The following is a 13,870-nucleotide window of genomic DNA, read 5'->3' as shown; positions in this document are numbered from 1 at the left end:
ATATACCCAACTTGGTCATAATGGTTTCTTGTCTTCTTTTTTTAATGTATTGTTGGATTTGACATAAAAATGTTTTTTTTGTTGGGGCTGGAGAGATGGCTCAGCAGTTAAGAGCACTGACTGCTCTTGCAGAGAACCCAGGTTTGACTCCCAGCACCCACATGGTGGCTGACAACCATCCATAACTCCAGTTCCAGGGGATCCAATACCCTTCTGACCTCTGAGGGCATTTCATAACACGAATGCACTTTCACATGCAGGCAATATACACTCATACACATAAAATAAAAATAATAAAAAAAAAAAAAAAAGTCAGCACAAGGGAGTGATTTGTACAAAGTACCCAATGAACTGCAGCACAAGATTGTGATGCCATGAAATTGTATCTCCTGTGCTTATATTTAGGACGTTGTGTTGGGTAGCTTTAGTTGTCAGTTTGACACCTGGGTAGAAGAAACCTCAACTGAGTAATGTTCTCCATCCGTGGGGGCAGTTTTGTGATTGCTGAGTGATGCGGGAAGGCCTGGCCATTGTGAGTAATGAGACCCATAGGCAGGTGGTCCTGCATTGTCTTAAAAAGCAGGCTGAGCCCAGGCCAGAGGAGGAAGCCAGAAATAGCATTCCTCCATGGTCTGTGCTCCAGGTTGCTGCCCTGAGTTCCTGCTTTGGCTTCTCTTAACGATGGACTATGACCTGGGAGATGTAAGAGAAAATGAACCCTTTCCTCCCCAAGTTGGTTTTAGTCAGTGTTTTTATGACAACAATTGAACACTAACTATAACAGATGCGCATTTTGCATGAGCCTTACAGCTACTTGCTAAAGCAAGTTTAGATAATCTACTGTCTTAGAAGGTTGAGGCAGTTCTAGTGATGTTTTATAAACTGGAAATAAGGCAACATAACTGTGAAACAGGTACACAGTCAACCATTGCTCACTAAGAAGACAGGACAGTGGCAGTGAGGTTCCTAGATAGTCCCTGCACCTCAGAGAATATCACCTGTTTTTGTAAGAATAAAATTCTGGGCAAGGAGAAGTGAACACCTTCCCTTATCAGTGCAATGGCTTTTTGATGACTGTTTGATGACCTAATCAAGGAGGAAGGGAGGAAAACATAGGAGCCATACTGTGGTACTGTGGCCAGATGGGTTCATAGGCAGATTCTCTTCTCTGAAAATGACAAACTTACACCATGCAGAGAAGCACTGTCCCATTTTAAAACGAGCTAGAGGCCTGGTGTGGTGGTGCACATCTTTAATCCAAGCACTGAGGAGGCAGAGGCAGGAAGATCTCTGTTAGGATGAATCCAGCCTGGTCTACATAGCAAGTTCCAAGCCAGTTGGGTCTACAGGGAGACCTTGTCTCAAAAAACCAAAAAGCAAAACGAGCTCTTCCAAAAAGCTAGAAACACTAATTACTGAGAGAAAAAAATTTTAAAAAGCACATTTACCATCATGTATATGAGATTAAAAGTATTTTTAATGGGAAGATAGAGGAAAAATTAATAATAAAATAATGGTTAGGAAGATGTACTTATGGTCTAAGCAGAGGAGGTACTGAACCCTGTGCCAAAGAAACATTATTTTCATTATCAGTCAGTTTTAGCTATATTTAAAAAAACTTTTCTTGGGGCTTATAATTTGTTTTTTTTTTGTTGTTTGTTTGTTTGTTTGTTTGGTTTTTTTTTGGTCTTTTTTTTGAGACAGGGTCTCCCTGTAGCCCCAGCTGTCTGGTACTCAGGATAAGTTTTCAGGTATGACAAAACTCTTCTTTGTTATCTATGACTCTCAAGGATTTGTTATATTGTAGAAATATTTTGCTTCATAGACATCATTTATAATCTCTTTAGTAATCAGGGACTTCATTTAGTTACTTATTTTGAAATTATTCTCAAAGATCATAGCATTTCAGCATAATGAAGCTAAGTGAGGTTGCGTACAAGCCTATCGTTTGTTTGTTTGTTTGTTTGTTTGGGTTTTTTTTTGGTCTTTTTTTTGAGACAGGTCTCCCTGTAGCTCCAGCTGTCCTGGAACTCACTATGTAGACCAGGCTGGCTTTGAACTCACAGAGATCTGCCTGCCTCTGCCTCCCGAGTGCTGGGATTAAAGGCATGCACCATTTAAAGAAAAAAAAAATGTATCTTTCATAGTGTTTCTTAGCCTGGGGCATCATAGATGAATTTTGTTTAAAACGTATCTCAACTTCCATGTACAAAGACAAAGCTGCTCTTTTTAATAAGAACATTCCATAGCAGGGAATGTAATTAAGAGTGACACAAATATGCTTGATCTCCATCCATCTGCCTTCTGTGTTTGGCTCTGTTGGTAGCTGGGGCTCATTCAGTGACAGAGCTAGCTGCCTGAGAGAGGGGTGTTGACTACTGAGTTGAGCTCATCTGCAGTTATTAACAGAAAGAAAAACCATGAGGAAGGACTTAGAAGAGTCCAGGCTCTAAGGTGCCTGAAAGATTAAAAGAAAATCAGCTCCTAGTGGGGCTGAAACTTGTCTATTCTGCTTATCTAAAACACATCAATAACCCAATGACCCCAAAGGCAGTAAAGGACTCTACAGTTGGGTGATGCTAATTAATTAGTTCATTTGAAGTGAGGTCAGGCATTAATTAACAATATTGTGAACCCAGAGTTGCTCCACACTAAGGGAGAATTTTGTTACAAATCCATTTTTCTTTGTGCATATTTTTGCTTGAGTAAGGGCAAATTTGCTAATTCTAAGATGGTTCTGTTGTTATTGCCATTACAGTAGTCTTTCTGCATTAATTATGCAATACTGTTAATCCTGTAGCCTATGGAGCATAAGAAAAAACTAGGGCAATAATAAACTTAGAGTTCAATACATGTAATTTTTATAGTATGTGTCAGTAAAAAGAAAAAATTGTTAGCTTTCAGTCTGTTTCTATCAGGTTGTTGTGATATGCCTTAAAATAGATTTTAGTTTTTAATCAGATGTATGCATGTGTCTATGTGTGGGTATATGCATACAAGTGCAGTGCCTCCAGATTCCAGAAGAGGGCAAAGATCCCTTGGAGCTGGAGTTACATGTGGCCGAGAGCTGTCTGATGTGGATGCTGGGAACCGGAACAGGGTCCTCAGCAAGAGCAATCAATACACATTCATAGCTACAGAGCTGTCTCTCTCCAGGCCCTGTTGCAATATTTGTTTTCTCCTTTCTCTCTTCTTTTTTTGTTCTTCTATATTTTATTTTATTTTATTTTATTTTATTGACACAGTCTCCCTGTAGCCACAGCTGGCCTAGAACTTGCTATGTAGTCCAGGCTGGCCTTGATCTCATAGAGACCCATCTACCTCTGCTTCCTGAGTAATGGGTGTGTACCACCACCCACAGTCCATGTTGCAATATTTTTAATTGTTACTTTTATCACTTTGTATTTATTTTACTTTTCTTTTCTGTTATTTTTCTATGTCTCAAAGTACTTGTGGGTCAAGGAAATTTAATTACTCTTTCAAGAATAATTTATTGAGCACATTCTTTGTTATAACCTTGCACAGTGATGTGATAGATAATTGAAGGACAAGAGACTTATGTGTAAGAAAATTGAAACATTAAGTAAGTAGCTGTATAGGACTAGTTTCAAGGTTGTTCTTGTCAAATGTCCAGTGACAGCAGAGAAGCAAGGAATTTCCCAGGGTCATTCTCTAAATCATACACCCAGTTGAGTGATTCTGTACATACTCAGTTCTATAGGTGAATTACCTTGAACAACCTTAGTCACAAGTCCACAGAATAGCTTTAAATATTTTAAATATACACGAATATCATCAGATTCAGAAATTTTGATTGCTAATCCTTTTGAATTGTGACAGTTGACTTAGAGTTTCATTTTTCAGTCTAGTGAGCAGAACCTCAACTTTAATTCTGTCTTTGTTTTCTGATTACTAACATTTGGAAAATGTTTTTTGTTGTTGTTTGCCCAAGGTGACCCCTTCCTCAGGATTGCCATAGAGGGCATGCTTATTCAAACACCTGTACATGATTTATAAATTTCCCTGTTAGGCATCAACTCCATTTTAGAGGAGGAAACCAAGACAGGCATTGTCCACAAATAGTTCTACAGTTCACAATAAAGGTGGAGATAGATCACACTCTGGATACTTTGTAAATAGAGAGTTCCAGAAACAAAGCTTTTTAAATATCACTAAGAAGAGTAAAATGTAGCTCATAGTGATGTAAAATTATTTTGTGTCATTCTTTGTCAAGTTAAATCAGCAAAACAGAAGATGATGAGGTCTGTGTAGAGTATGGACAAACGGTCAGAGTTGACCATCTTAGCTCGGTGTCTGTGCAAGGACTGTGCTCAGTCTTGAGATTGGAAGCTCTGAGGCTAGGGATGTCTCCAAAGTGGAGAAGAACAGCTCTTAATGTAGCAAAAACTTTTGGGAAGTATTGCTCATAAAACTGCAGTGTTTTTGCTCTAACCCTATCATTTCTAACTAAGAGAGGATCCTGAATGTGTTGGCTTTTGTGCCCAGAGGGATTTCTTCATGCGTATCCTTCCATACCTAGCTCTTGTCATAGATGAACGTATGCCTGTCTTGGTTTGGGAATCTTTTCAGTGTTAATATAGAAATGATTAACACAGAGTCTCATCATTTCAAGGGAAGCTTCAGGACCAATTCAGTGCTGTATATATATAAACAATGTTATCATTATTACAGTTCAAAACTAAAGGAACCATCCTCAGATCCACACTTGATCCTCACTAGAAGCTAACTTTGGGCAGGGGGGATGCCTTTTTTTTTCTCTTTTCTGAAGTAGGCGGCAGTGATAGGAGAAAATGAGTTAATTAATTCTTTTAATTTTGTGGGGAGAGATTTTGACAGGGTCTCCTTGAGCCCATCTGTGCCCCTTCTTCCCTTCCAGGCATCCGGTACTTCTTTGCTGGCTCTACCTCCGCTGCTCCTTACACCTTTAGTGTGGGGATCTACCTGGTTCTGTCTTTCAGCCTTTACTCTCCAATGCAGAACCTTTCTGCATACTTTCGGGTACTCTGATCAAAACTTTCTCTTTTGGTTTCTGTTCCCCCTAGGTCTGCTTGCTGTTGACCCTGATGAAGTGCCTTCTAGGGTGAGCAGTGATGAGTCATCTGGAGAAGCTGTGGTAGGGCTGTCTTCCTACAGAAGATGAGGTCTCTTTGAACTGATCATCTGAGTAAAGCTCAGAGCTCACTGGGTTGGGGCTCCCAGACAGGTGGTTCTCAGTGCATCTCTTGCCAAAATAAATAAATAAATAACATTTTCTCATCCCAAAAGAAGCACCCTGATATAGGAAAGTGTCCTAGACCGCTGCCTAAACCAGTGACAGTCAGAAAAAAATCTTTTTTTCCTATCCTTTTAGGTCTTTAGATGAGTACATTTGAATACCTGATAAGATTTCTAGTTGAAACAGTGGCCACAAGGAAAATCAAAGACTATAAATGTTTGCCCCTGAATGTTCCAGGCCCTACAGATTGTTAGGGAAAGATGCGTCTGCTCCCGAGGAGGGAAAAATCAATAAAAACCAGCAAAGTTTGCGGGCAGTCTTGTGAAAGGTCACTTTTAATCATCTCCTATTTGTTGATCGATTTTACTCATGAAGCACATTTAAAACATCTGTTAGGCATCAGACTTATAAACAAACATATAGCAAAAGAGAAATCACAAACCTGCTTGATGCTTCTCCTTGTTCTTTCCTTCAGGTGTGTGCAGACAGAAGAGAAACGATGATAAACTGGTAAATATATTTATAGCACTTGATAATGGCCAAATGGGAGACCTGGGAATCTGGCACCTTAAGTAACCCTTTTCAAGTACAGTCTATAAAAGCAACGTTATTTATAATAACTGCCCCCAACTTTCCAGCATATGTTCTTTGTGGTACAGATCTGAGACAGCACAGCATTACTTGGCAAATCCAATACTGCCCACGTATAGCCAAATACCATACACTATTTGCTTAAGAAATAGTGGTTCTGGTCTAAGCAGCTTTGGCAGAAGGTTGCTGTTTCTAATGTGGCTGCAGTCTCTGTAGTTCAGGCAGACTTTTGGGTCTCCAGATATGGAGGCATTAATCTATAACTCTGGTTCCGTACTTCAGTCACTTATTGAGGTAGACGTTTTCTCTTATATAAAGAATGAATTCCTTTGGAGTAGTAAATAAGGTACATAGAAAATGCACTAGAGCTCTCCTAACCCGCTGTTAGGTATTGGGGCTTGGCTGTGCAATGTCTTCCATAGGCTCAGGTATTTGGATACTTGGTCCTTGTTGGTAGTGCTGTCTGGGAGGTTTAGGAGGTGCAGCCCTCCTGGAGGAAGTATGTAATTGGGGGAATGTTTTGAGAGTTTATAGCCTTACCCCACTTCCAGTTCACTCTACTTCATGTTTCTGCTTGATATGACCTTTTGCCTTCCTGCTCTGGCTGTCTGTGGCCATGCCACCCCCACCATTATGGACTGTACCTTTGGAACCATAAGCCAAAATAACCTTTTCTTCCTTTAGTTGCCTTTGCTCATGGTGTTTTATTATAGCACAGGTGGCATTTTTTAGTAACTCATTTGGGCAGGTTTAGGAGTTGGTAACATGGCCACTCCTCTGCAAATGAACTGTGGGCCTTGGGCTAGTATCTTATTTTCCTGTGAGTCTTGGTGCAATAACTAAATGGAAAGGCATTACAATAGATCCTGTCTAAATTGTGACTTTTCAGAGTACCTCATGGCGTCTTTGGAGCTTGATAATTTCCCATGGCTTCCTAAAATATCTGACTCATTCTCTGAAATAACCACATTTACTTGAGTTTCAACCTTTGTGTAACATTCATTTTGAGAAGGTTATTTTCCTCTGTAAATTTTTCTGTCACTAACCCAAAACTTTGAAATTGAGACTGTTTAGGTATTGAATATATATTGTATGTAAGGGGATACCAAAGCCTGGAAAGAAAAAAGAAACTGCTGGGTTACATCCCCGGAAAGTGTGAGAGGGTTCAGCATGCTGATTCCCTGTGTGTCCACCACATGCAACAGATGTTCCTTAGACATCGCTTTCATCCTATTCCTTGAGAAGAACTCAGGGAGTTAAGACAACCCTGAATCTACAGAACTATGGGGCATCAGAGCATGAGGCTGGTGTTATTTAATGATGACAACATCATTATTACTCACGGTGAATATTCTGTTGATAATCATTTTTCACCTGATCATCTGATGCTCCTTGTTTTCCTATTTTACTTTCCTCCTTAGCACTTAATTATATTTCATATTATTTACTTCTAATATCTATTCTCAGCATCCTTTGAGTATCTATTTTCTGAGTCCTGGGACTTTAACTTGTTTTGTTTTTCTCTGTCCACTGCATTACCCGAATGCTAAAGAGAAATACACTGTGTAAACTAAAAGAAATTTGTTTTTTTTATTACATCACACTGAATTTAATAAGCTAACTAATTATAAGTAAAAATATTCTCTAAGTCACTATAAGTTATTATTCTTACAAACAGAAACTTGACTGAAATAGGTTTTCTTTTTAAAGCAAAGGTTCTGAACTTGGCTTCAGGGATTCTAAGAATACATTAAAGTCATAATCAAAGATTTGATTTTTTTCTGCATTGAATATTATTCCTGGGAAAAGCCTGTGATTTCTATCACACTTTCACTGATTTAACAAAGAACAATAACAGCAACAATAACGAACCACAAGATCAATGAAGTATCATTGGGGGCGATTGGTGTGGATATTAAGTTTTTACGAATGTTACCAGTGACTGCTGGGTCATATGGGATGAATAATTGGTTTCCAGGAAGTAGAGCCAAGACACAGAGGTTAATGAGGTTGCAAAGAAAGGTGAGTGAAGGCATGGCTGATGGGCACAAGGGGGCAGATGAAGGCAGTTGTCTGCATCAATTCTCCATCTCCACTCCCACTTAAAACAGGGAAAACATCAGAGGAAAAGAAGTATGTGAGCAACATAATAGCTGATGCGCTTAGAGGATTTGACTCATTATCAAGTAGTTTTTCCAGACTTTGGAATGACTTTTAATGTAAAACTGCAGTAAGTGGGAAGCGAGATAATCACATATGATAGTAGAGCATTGTTTCATGTCGCTTGAGAACCCTCTCTGCCTTCCTCTTTTACATTTGTCTAGAGAAGTTCACAAAGATGAGAAATATGATTTCTACAAAATTTTCATTTTGATTCATATACCTAAGGAATGAATGGCATGAGTGATTTCCCTTTTTGTTTTCCATACTGTAACACAGAAAAGATCTAATATTTAATAAAGGGAATTCTAGTAAATTTTAAGATTTAAATGAAAAGATTTCAATTTATATGTCGAATTCATACATTCATCTAGCAGCATTGAAGATCCTCTTCTAACTCAGGTTTCATGTTCTGTAAAATCATGGTGTGTGTGTGTGTGTGTGTGTGTGTAAGAATATCTCTGTCCCAGGTGCTGATGGATATAGTCACTGACTCGTAGGGACCACATCCCATTAACTCTTAGAAATCATTTTGCCAGTTTCTTTAAGTGGGGAGACTGAGGCCCAGGGAAAGACAAGAAAGTCACTTAATAAATCCTGTTAGTCAATGGTAAGTTTGAAGCTTGCCAGTGTTTCTGCATCACAAATCTCACTAGCACAGCCATGCGAGAAAGGCAGAAAGGCTGCCCCAGCTCATTTCCCTTCCAGACAGTAGTGAGGTCCTATGAATCTCATGAAGACAATAAAATTAACTTTTTTTTGACAGGGTCTATGAAGGAAAACAAGTGTTCTAAAACACTAGGCTAATTTAATACCTTCTGATTGACTGAGAACTGACTATGCTAATCAAAAAGGGTGACCCACAGAAAGCTTTTCACATGACTTCCTGGCTTTGATGTTTCAACAAGTGCTTCTTTAATTAAATGGTGATTATTACCAACCATACACCTAGAGTCCATGACTATATACCTACAGACTTCCTAAAAATTAAGATCACTATAGTAAACAGTAGGACTGGTAATATTTTTTCTGCTTCTCTCCTTCTTCAGGTACATGGTAGAATTATATTTTATTATTCCCCTGACTTTAGATATGGTTGAATGATCTGTTTTGTTCAATGAATGAAAAAAAGGAAATGGTATTACTTTGAAATTTGATGTAGTAATTCCAAATTTTGATCTGATTGGTCCCAATGTTTCATCATAAACTATACTCCTATTAGATTCCATTTGTGTGTGTTACTTACATTAATTTGATCATAAAGGAAAGTTTGTGGATCATACTATCAAGAGATCAAAATGAGGAGTGACTTTGCAAAGATATATTGCTCTCAAGGTTATCTCCTTTGGAGGTCAGGTAATTGGTGTAAGATCCTTGTTCCTCATGAGCTGTGATTTCTAGAGTAGAGATATTAGAAAAACTACCATGAAGTAGCACAAAATATCTCTATAAAAGTCCATATTTCTGAAACCTTTAATCCTAGCCTGTGGATGGTAAGGAGTGATACTGATTCCATGTAGCTTTATGCTTGAGTTACTGCTGAATAGGTTTAAACATCCTTTAGAGCAACAGAGAATAAAATGAGTTCCAAATTGGGACTTTTCTGCACACATATGGTTTGTTTACCAAACTAGAAAAGACTCAAATCCAGCATCACCTGTCCCACTGATACCTACTTGGTAGGGCTGCAGGTGTGCAAAGCCTTCAGATGTGGCTTCCAGGTTGCAATGGAAACAGATTTCTCATCAGCTGCATAACTGCGCCAGACACACTGCATACAGCACATGGGGGCAGAAAAAAACAAAAGAGAACAGGAGACAGAAGGAAATGAAAAGGGGCATTATTAAGTTACTACCCGTTAAGAATCTCCTCCCCACCATTTTTGCTCCTGATACATGCTCAAAGGAAGAAGTAGGAGCAGAGACCAGTTCTTTGTTTGTTACACGTTATGCCACATTAGAGTTGCTTTACAAAACACCTTACATCAGAAAACCAAAAGTACCAAAAAGTTTGCATGATACAATTTTGGAATTTGTTAGGGAAAACAATGCCACATTACTTGAAACAAACCAGTAATGATTAACTGGTAAAATAAATCCTGATGCCCTAGGTACCATCTCAACTACCTGATGATGATTGTGCATCCTGGACATTGGCCTTTATTCAATTTTTGATAAGATAAAGGCAAAACATTACCAAAAATATGCTGTGCAACTTTCAAACTATAAACTAATGGTCTCTAGAATGTGGTGATGATTTTAATTAGTGAAATCTGTGAGGTGAACTATGCAATAATTTGTATGTTAAAAATGATGATGGTGATAACAAAAAGCTGTCCTAAAACAAGGAGAGGGAAAGTATTCTCTCAGATTATAATTGGAAAGTACCTAAGAATTTAATATTATCATCTAAGAACAGGTTTATAGCTCTTTGACATAGGATGTAAACTTTGTGTCCTGACATGTATCCATAATGTAAAGCATTTTGATGTGATCTTTATAACCAGAGTGTGAATTAAGAGTGCTATTTTATAGATGAGAAAATGAAGGCTAAGAAAGGCATATTCAAGGCTTGGAAGGTTGGGGTGGTGTCTCCTATTCCTGGATTCTTGATCACAGCCCCCCACTGGGAATTTTCCTGATTGTTTGATGTCTGGTTCAAAGAGCTTCTGTTTGAACTGTCCATTTGAGAGATCACCTGTGCTTAGCATCCCATACAGAATTGGTAAATTTATTCCTTTGCAATGATCTTGCAAACATCTCTAATGACCAAGTATTTGCTCCTGTCTCTCCTGAGAAAACTTTTTATTATGATTCATTACTTGGAGCATTCTATTTTATGTGCCAAATTCATTTAAATGGGTCATATCCCTACTGTATAACCATCAGTCATGACTTTGAAACTTACAGTGAAGAGTAATATAATTATATTCTATTTTCTAAGAATATCATTGAATAAATGTGAGCTGAATAAAAAAAGTTAAAAATTGGCAAAATTACCTGAAAAACTGTCTGGCAGTATTTGTTTAAGTTGAACACATCAATACATGGTCATACAGGTATTCATCCCCAGATAAATACAATGGATAAGTTTAAATATATTCACAAAAGACATGCCCTATATATTGGATTTATAGTAGTATAAATAAAAAAATGTTATGGTCATATAATGTAATATATTCACATAACAACAACTCATTATAGCTGTGCTTAATAAAACTGATGGACTGCCTGTGACTAATGTTGAGTGTTATAAACAAGACAAAACAGAGTACTTTCCATAAAGTACAAAAGGGGAGACCTACCCTATGGTGTTAGAAGGTAGCACAGTGGTTACCCTTGTGGGATAGTGATTGAGAAGGGGTATACAGGAAGGCATATTTTGTTTATCTGAGCAGTGGTTATGCAGGATTGCTCAGGTCTCTTAGGGAAGGTACTGTTTTCTGTGTGCACATTACACTTCAGGGAAATAAATGTTCAAGAAGTGACCTAAAAATTAGAAAAACATATGGTAGAATCTGAGGGATTTTATATGTTTTCAAGGATTTTTTTTATATTTTCAAGGAGGATTTCTTGCCCGAAGACTTGCTCACATGATTTCAATTTGTGCTAAACATCTTGGCATCCTCCAGATAATAAGGCAATTACCATCTCATCATTTTGAAATTTTAATGTTTGCAGTCATTTATATACAATTTTTAGGGTGATATAAAATAACCAATAAAGCACATAGATATCATCATCATCATCATCATCAACATCATCATCATCATCATCATTAAGTTTGGTTGTTTGGGACAGGGTCTCACTATGTAGTCCAAACTGGTTTCTAATGTGTAGTGAGTCTCCAGCTTCAAACTTCTAAGCACTGGGATTCCTGAAGTTGGACTTACGGAAGCTGTTTCTACTGTGGTAAGGCCCAGGGATCCTCCAAGTGTGCAAAAATATAGATGGCTGCTTCAATGCTTCAACTAAACAATTTCTACAGAAGGCATGATGCATATGTGAACTCAGGTACTGAAATGTAGTTTTTGTAGAACTAGCCACATACAGCAGGACTGTTCATTATTCAATAATAATGAAAAATATCCAGAACCACAATACACTGAAGAGTGGGACCAGACATTACCTGTTAATGTTATAAACAACTGGGGGCAAAAGAGATCCTGAAAAATTGAAGGCTTGGTTTATGATTAGACCTGGTTTCTTGATCTTTTTCTGTCAAATTGAGCTCAACAGTCAAGCTTTTATTCTCATCTTTATTCTTCTAAAACACCTCACAAATGAGGTGTACAGAAGGGAAAGTGGGTTTGTTCCAGAGCTGAGATTAGTTAGTGGTCAAATTAGAAGTGAAAAGTGTAACTTTGCTCCTATATCCAGAACAATTTTCTCCTGCCCTTGAGCTCTGCCAATTGCTTTTAGTAGTTGAAATTCAAGTTCCCATTCATATGATCAAGTACCAAATGTTCTTATATTTAAAGCCCAAATCACATAGTAGAAAATACAGTAATAACCCTAGAGGGATTCTGATGGTTAATTTACATGGTATATGTAACTCCAAAGAAGAAGTTAATAAAAAGCAGATGAAAGCTGAACTTGGTATTTAATCGGCAATTCTGGTGTTGTTGTAATCAGTCAAAAAAAAAAAAATCGAACTTGAGTCTGTAGTTACAAATACAATACCCATCTTGAAAGATTTAGGAAGTAAACAAGTAATCCTTCTCATTTGCATTAACTTCCCTTCAATTCTGTTTTTGTAATGAATATTCCAAATAATGACTTTCATTTTGACAACTTCATACATGCATATCAAGTACTTTGATCGTGCTCAGGTTCCCACTGTCCTCCCTTGCTCCCCCTTCATCGTGCTCGTAACTTGACTGTGTATACACCACATTTTCTGTATTCATTTATCTATTGCTAGGGATTAGACTAGCTTCATATCTTGGCTACTGTGAGCAGTGTGACAATAAACATGGATGTGGAAAGAAGTCTCTTTGTGATGTGCTGACTTATTTTGCTCTCCTATGTACCCGTGCGTGAGATAACTGGGTCATATGATAGCTCTCCTTTATGTTTTTAAGAATACTTATTTTCAAGGATTATGCTCATAATATCAATTTTACATCATCAACTCACTTTTGGTTATGGATGATAATAACAACACAGCACAGATACATGCCATTTTCCCGTCATCTTATCAGCAATTTTGTATCTCAGTTTTTAGTGATTAGTGTTTGCATTATTATGACCATGTGGCTCTTGTTTCCAGTTCAGCATTGTGAACAGTGTCAATATAATTAAAGATTTATTGGGGGAGGGGGGCTAACTATGCTTCTTTCACATATATGTATACATAACAATATGTATGTACAGTTTTATTTGCAGTTATTATTGCCCTGTTTTCATTTTTTCTTCATCTTTTTTTGAGACAGGGTCTCCCTATAGCCACATTTGGCCTGGAACCCACTATGTAGACCAGACTGGCCTGAATCACAGAGATCCATCTGACTCTGCCTCCTGAGTGCTGGGATTAAAGGTGTGCACTTCTGTGCCTGGCCGTTTTCTTTCTTAACTTGCCTTTACGAAACTAAGTTATGGCATTCTTGATCTTACCCAGAGAAACAGAAAGTTCCTGCAGCAAAATATACCATGGAATCTATCAGTTTCAATTTTCTGGTGCCTTTCCTCTCTTGGAGCTCTCAGAGCCTGCTCACTCTGCTGCTCAGCCCAGCAATGCTCACTGTCATGAGACTCCCCTTCTTTTTACCCTAGAGGTTCCCTTTGCCCTTCTCTGTGCAGGAGCTCATGTTTCCTAGACCTCATGCCTCTTATTCTCTTAGTTTATTTCCTCATTTCAGAAAAACAATTCTACCCAAGTACC

The 13,870-nt window shown here is 38.0% G+C and overlaps 1 protein-coding gene across 3 annotated transcripts in view; it reads right to left on the bottom strand.

Annotated features, from left to right (window-relative positions):
• The window catches only part of Kcnq5 (potassium voltage-gated channel subfamily Q member 5), a 613,681-nt gene that overhangs the window by 74,651 nt on the left and 525,160 nt on the right, over positions 1-13,870 (bottom strand). For 2 of the 3 annotated variants that reach the window (XM_008856328.3, XM_029557802.1), the window contains exons 8-9: positions 9,664-9,758; positions 5,679-5,705 (exon numbers count right to left, since the gene is read on the bottom strand). In XM_008856328.3, coding sequence (XP_008854550.1) covers positions 5,679-5,705; positions 9,664-9,758 — 122 coding nt within the window. The remainder of the gene's footprint in view (positions 1-5,678; positions 5,706-9,663; positions 9,759-13,870) is intronic. The other variant, XM_017795162.2, reaches the window with a different exon arrangement.

This window comes from Nannospalax galili, unplaced genomic scaffold, assembly GCF_000622305.1.
Source record: "Nannospalax galili isolate Female #2095 unplaced genomic scaffold, S.galili_v1.0 scaffold206, whole genome shotgun sequence".
Taxonomy (NCBI): Eukaryota; Metazoa; Chordata; class Mammalia; order Rodentia; family Spalacidae; genus Nannospalax; species Nannospalax galili.
This window is presented reverse-complemented; position numbering and strand designations above follow the sequence as displayed.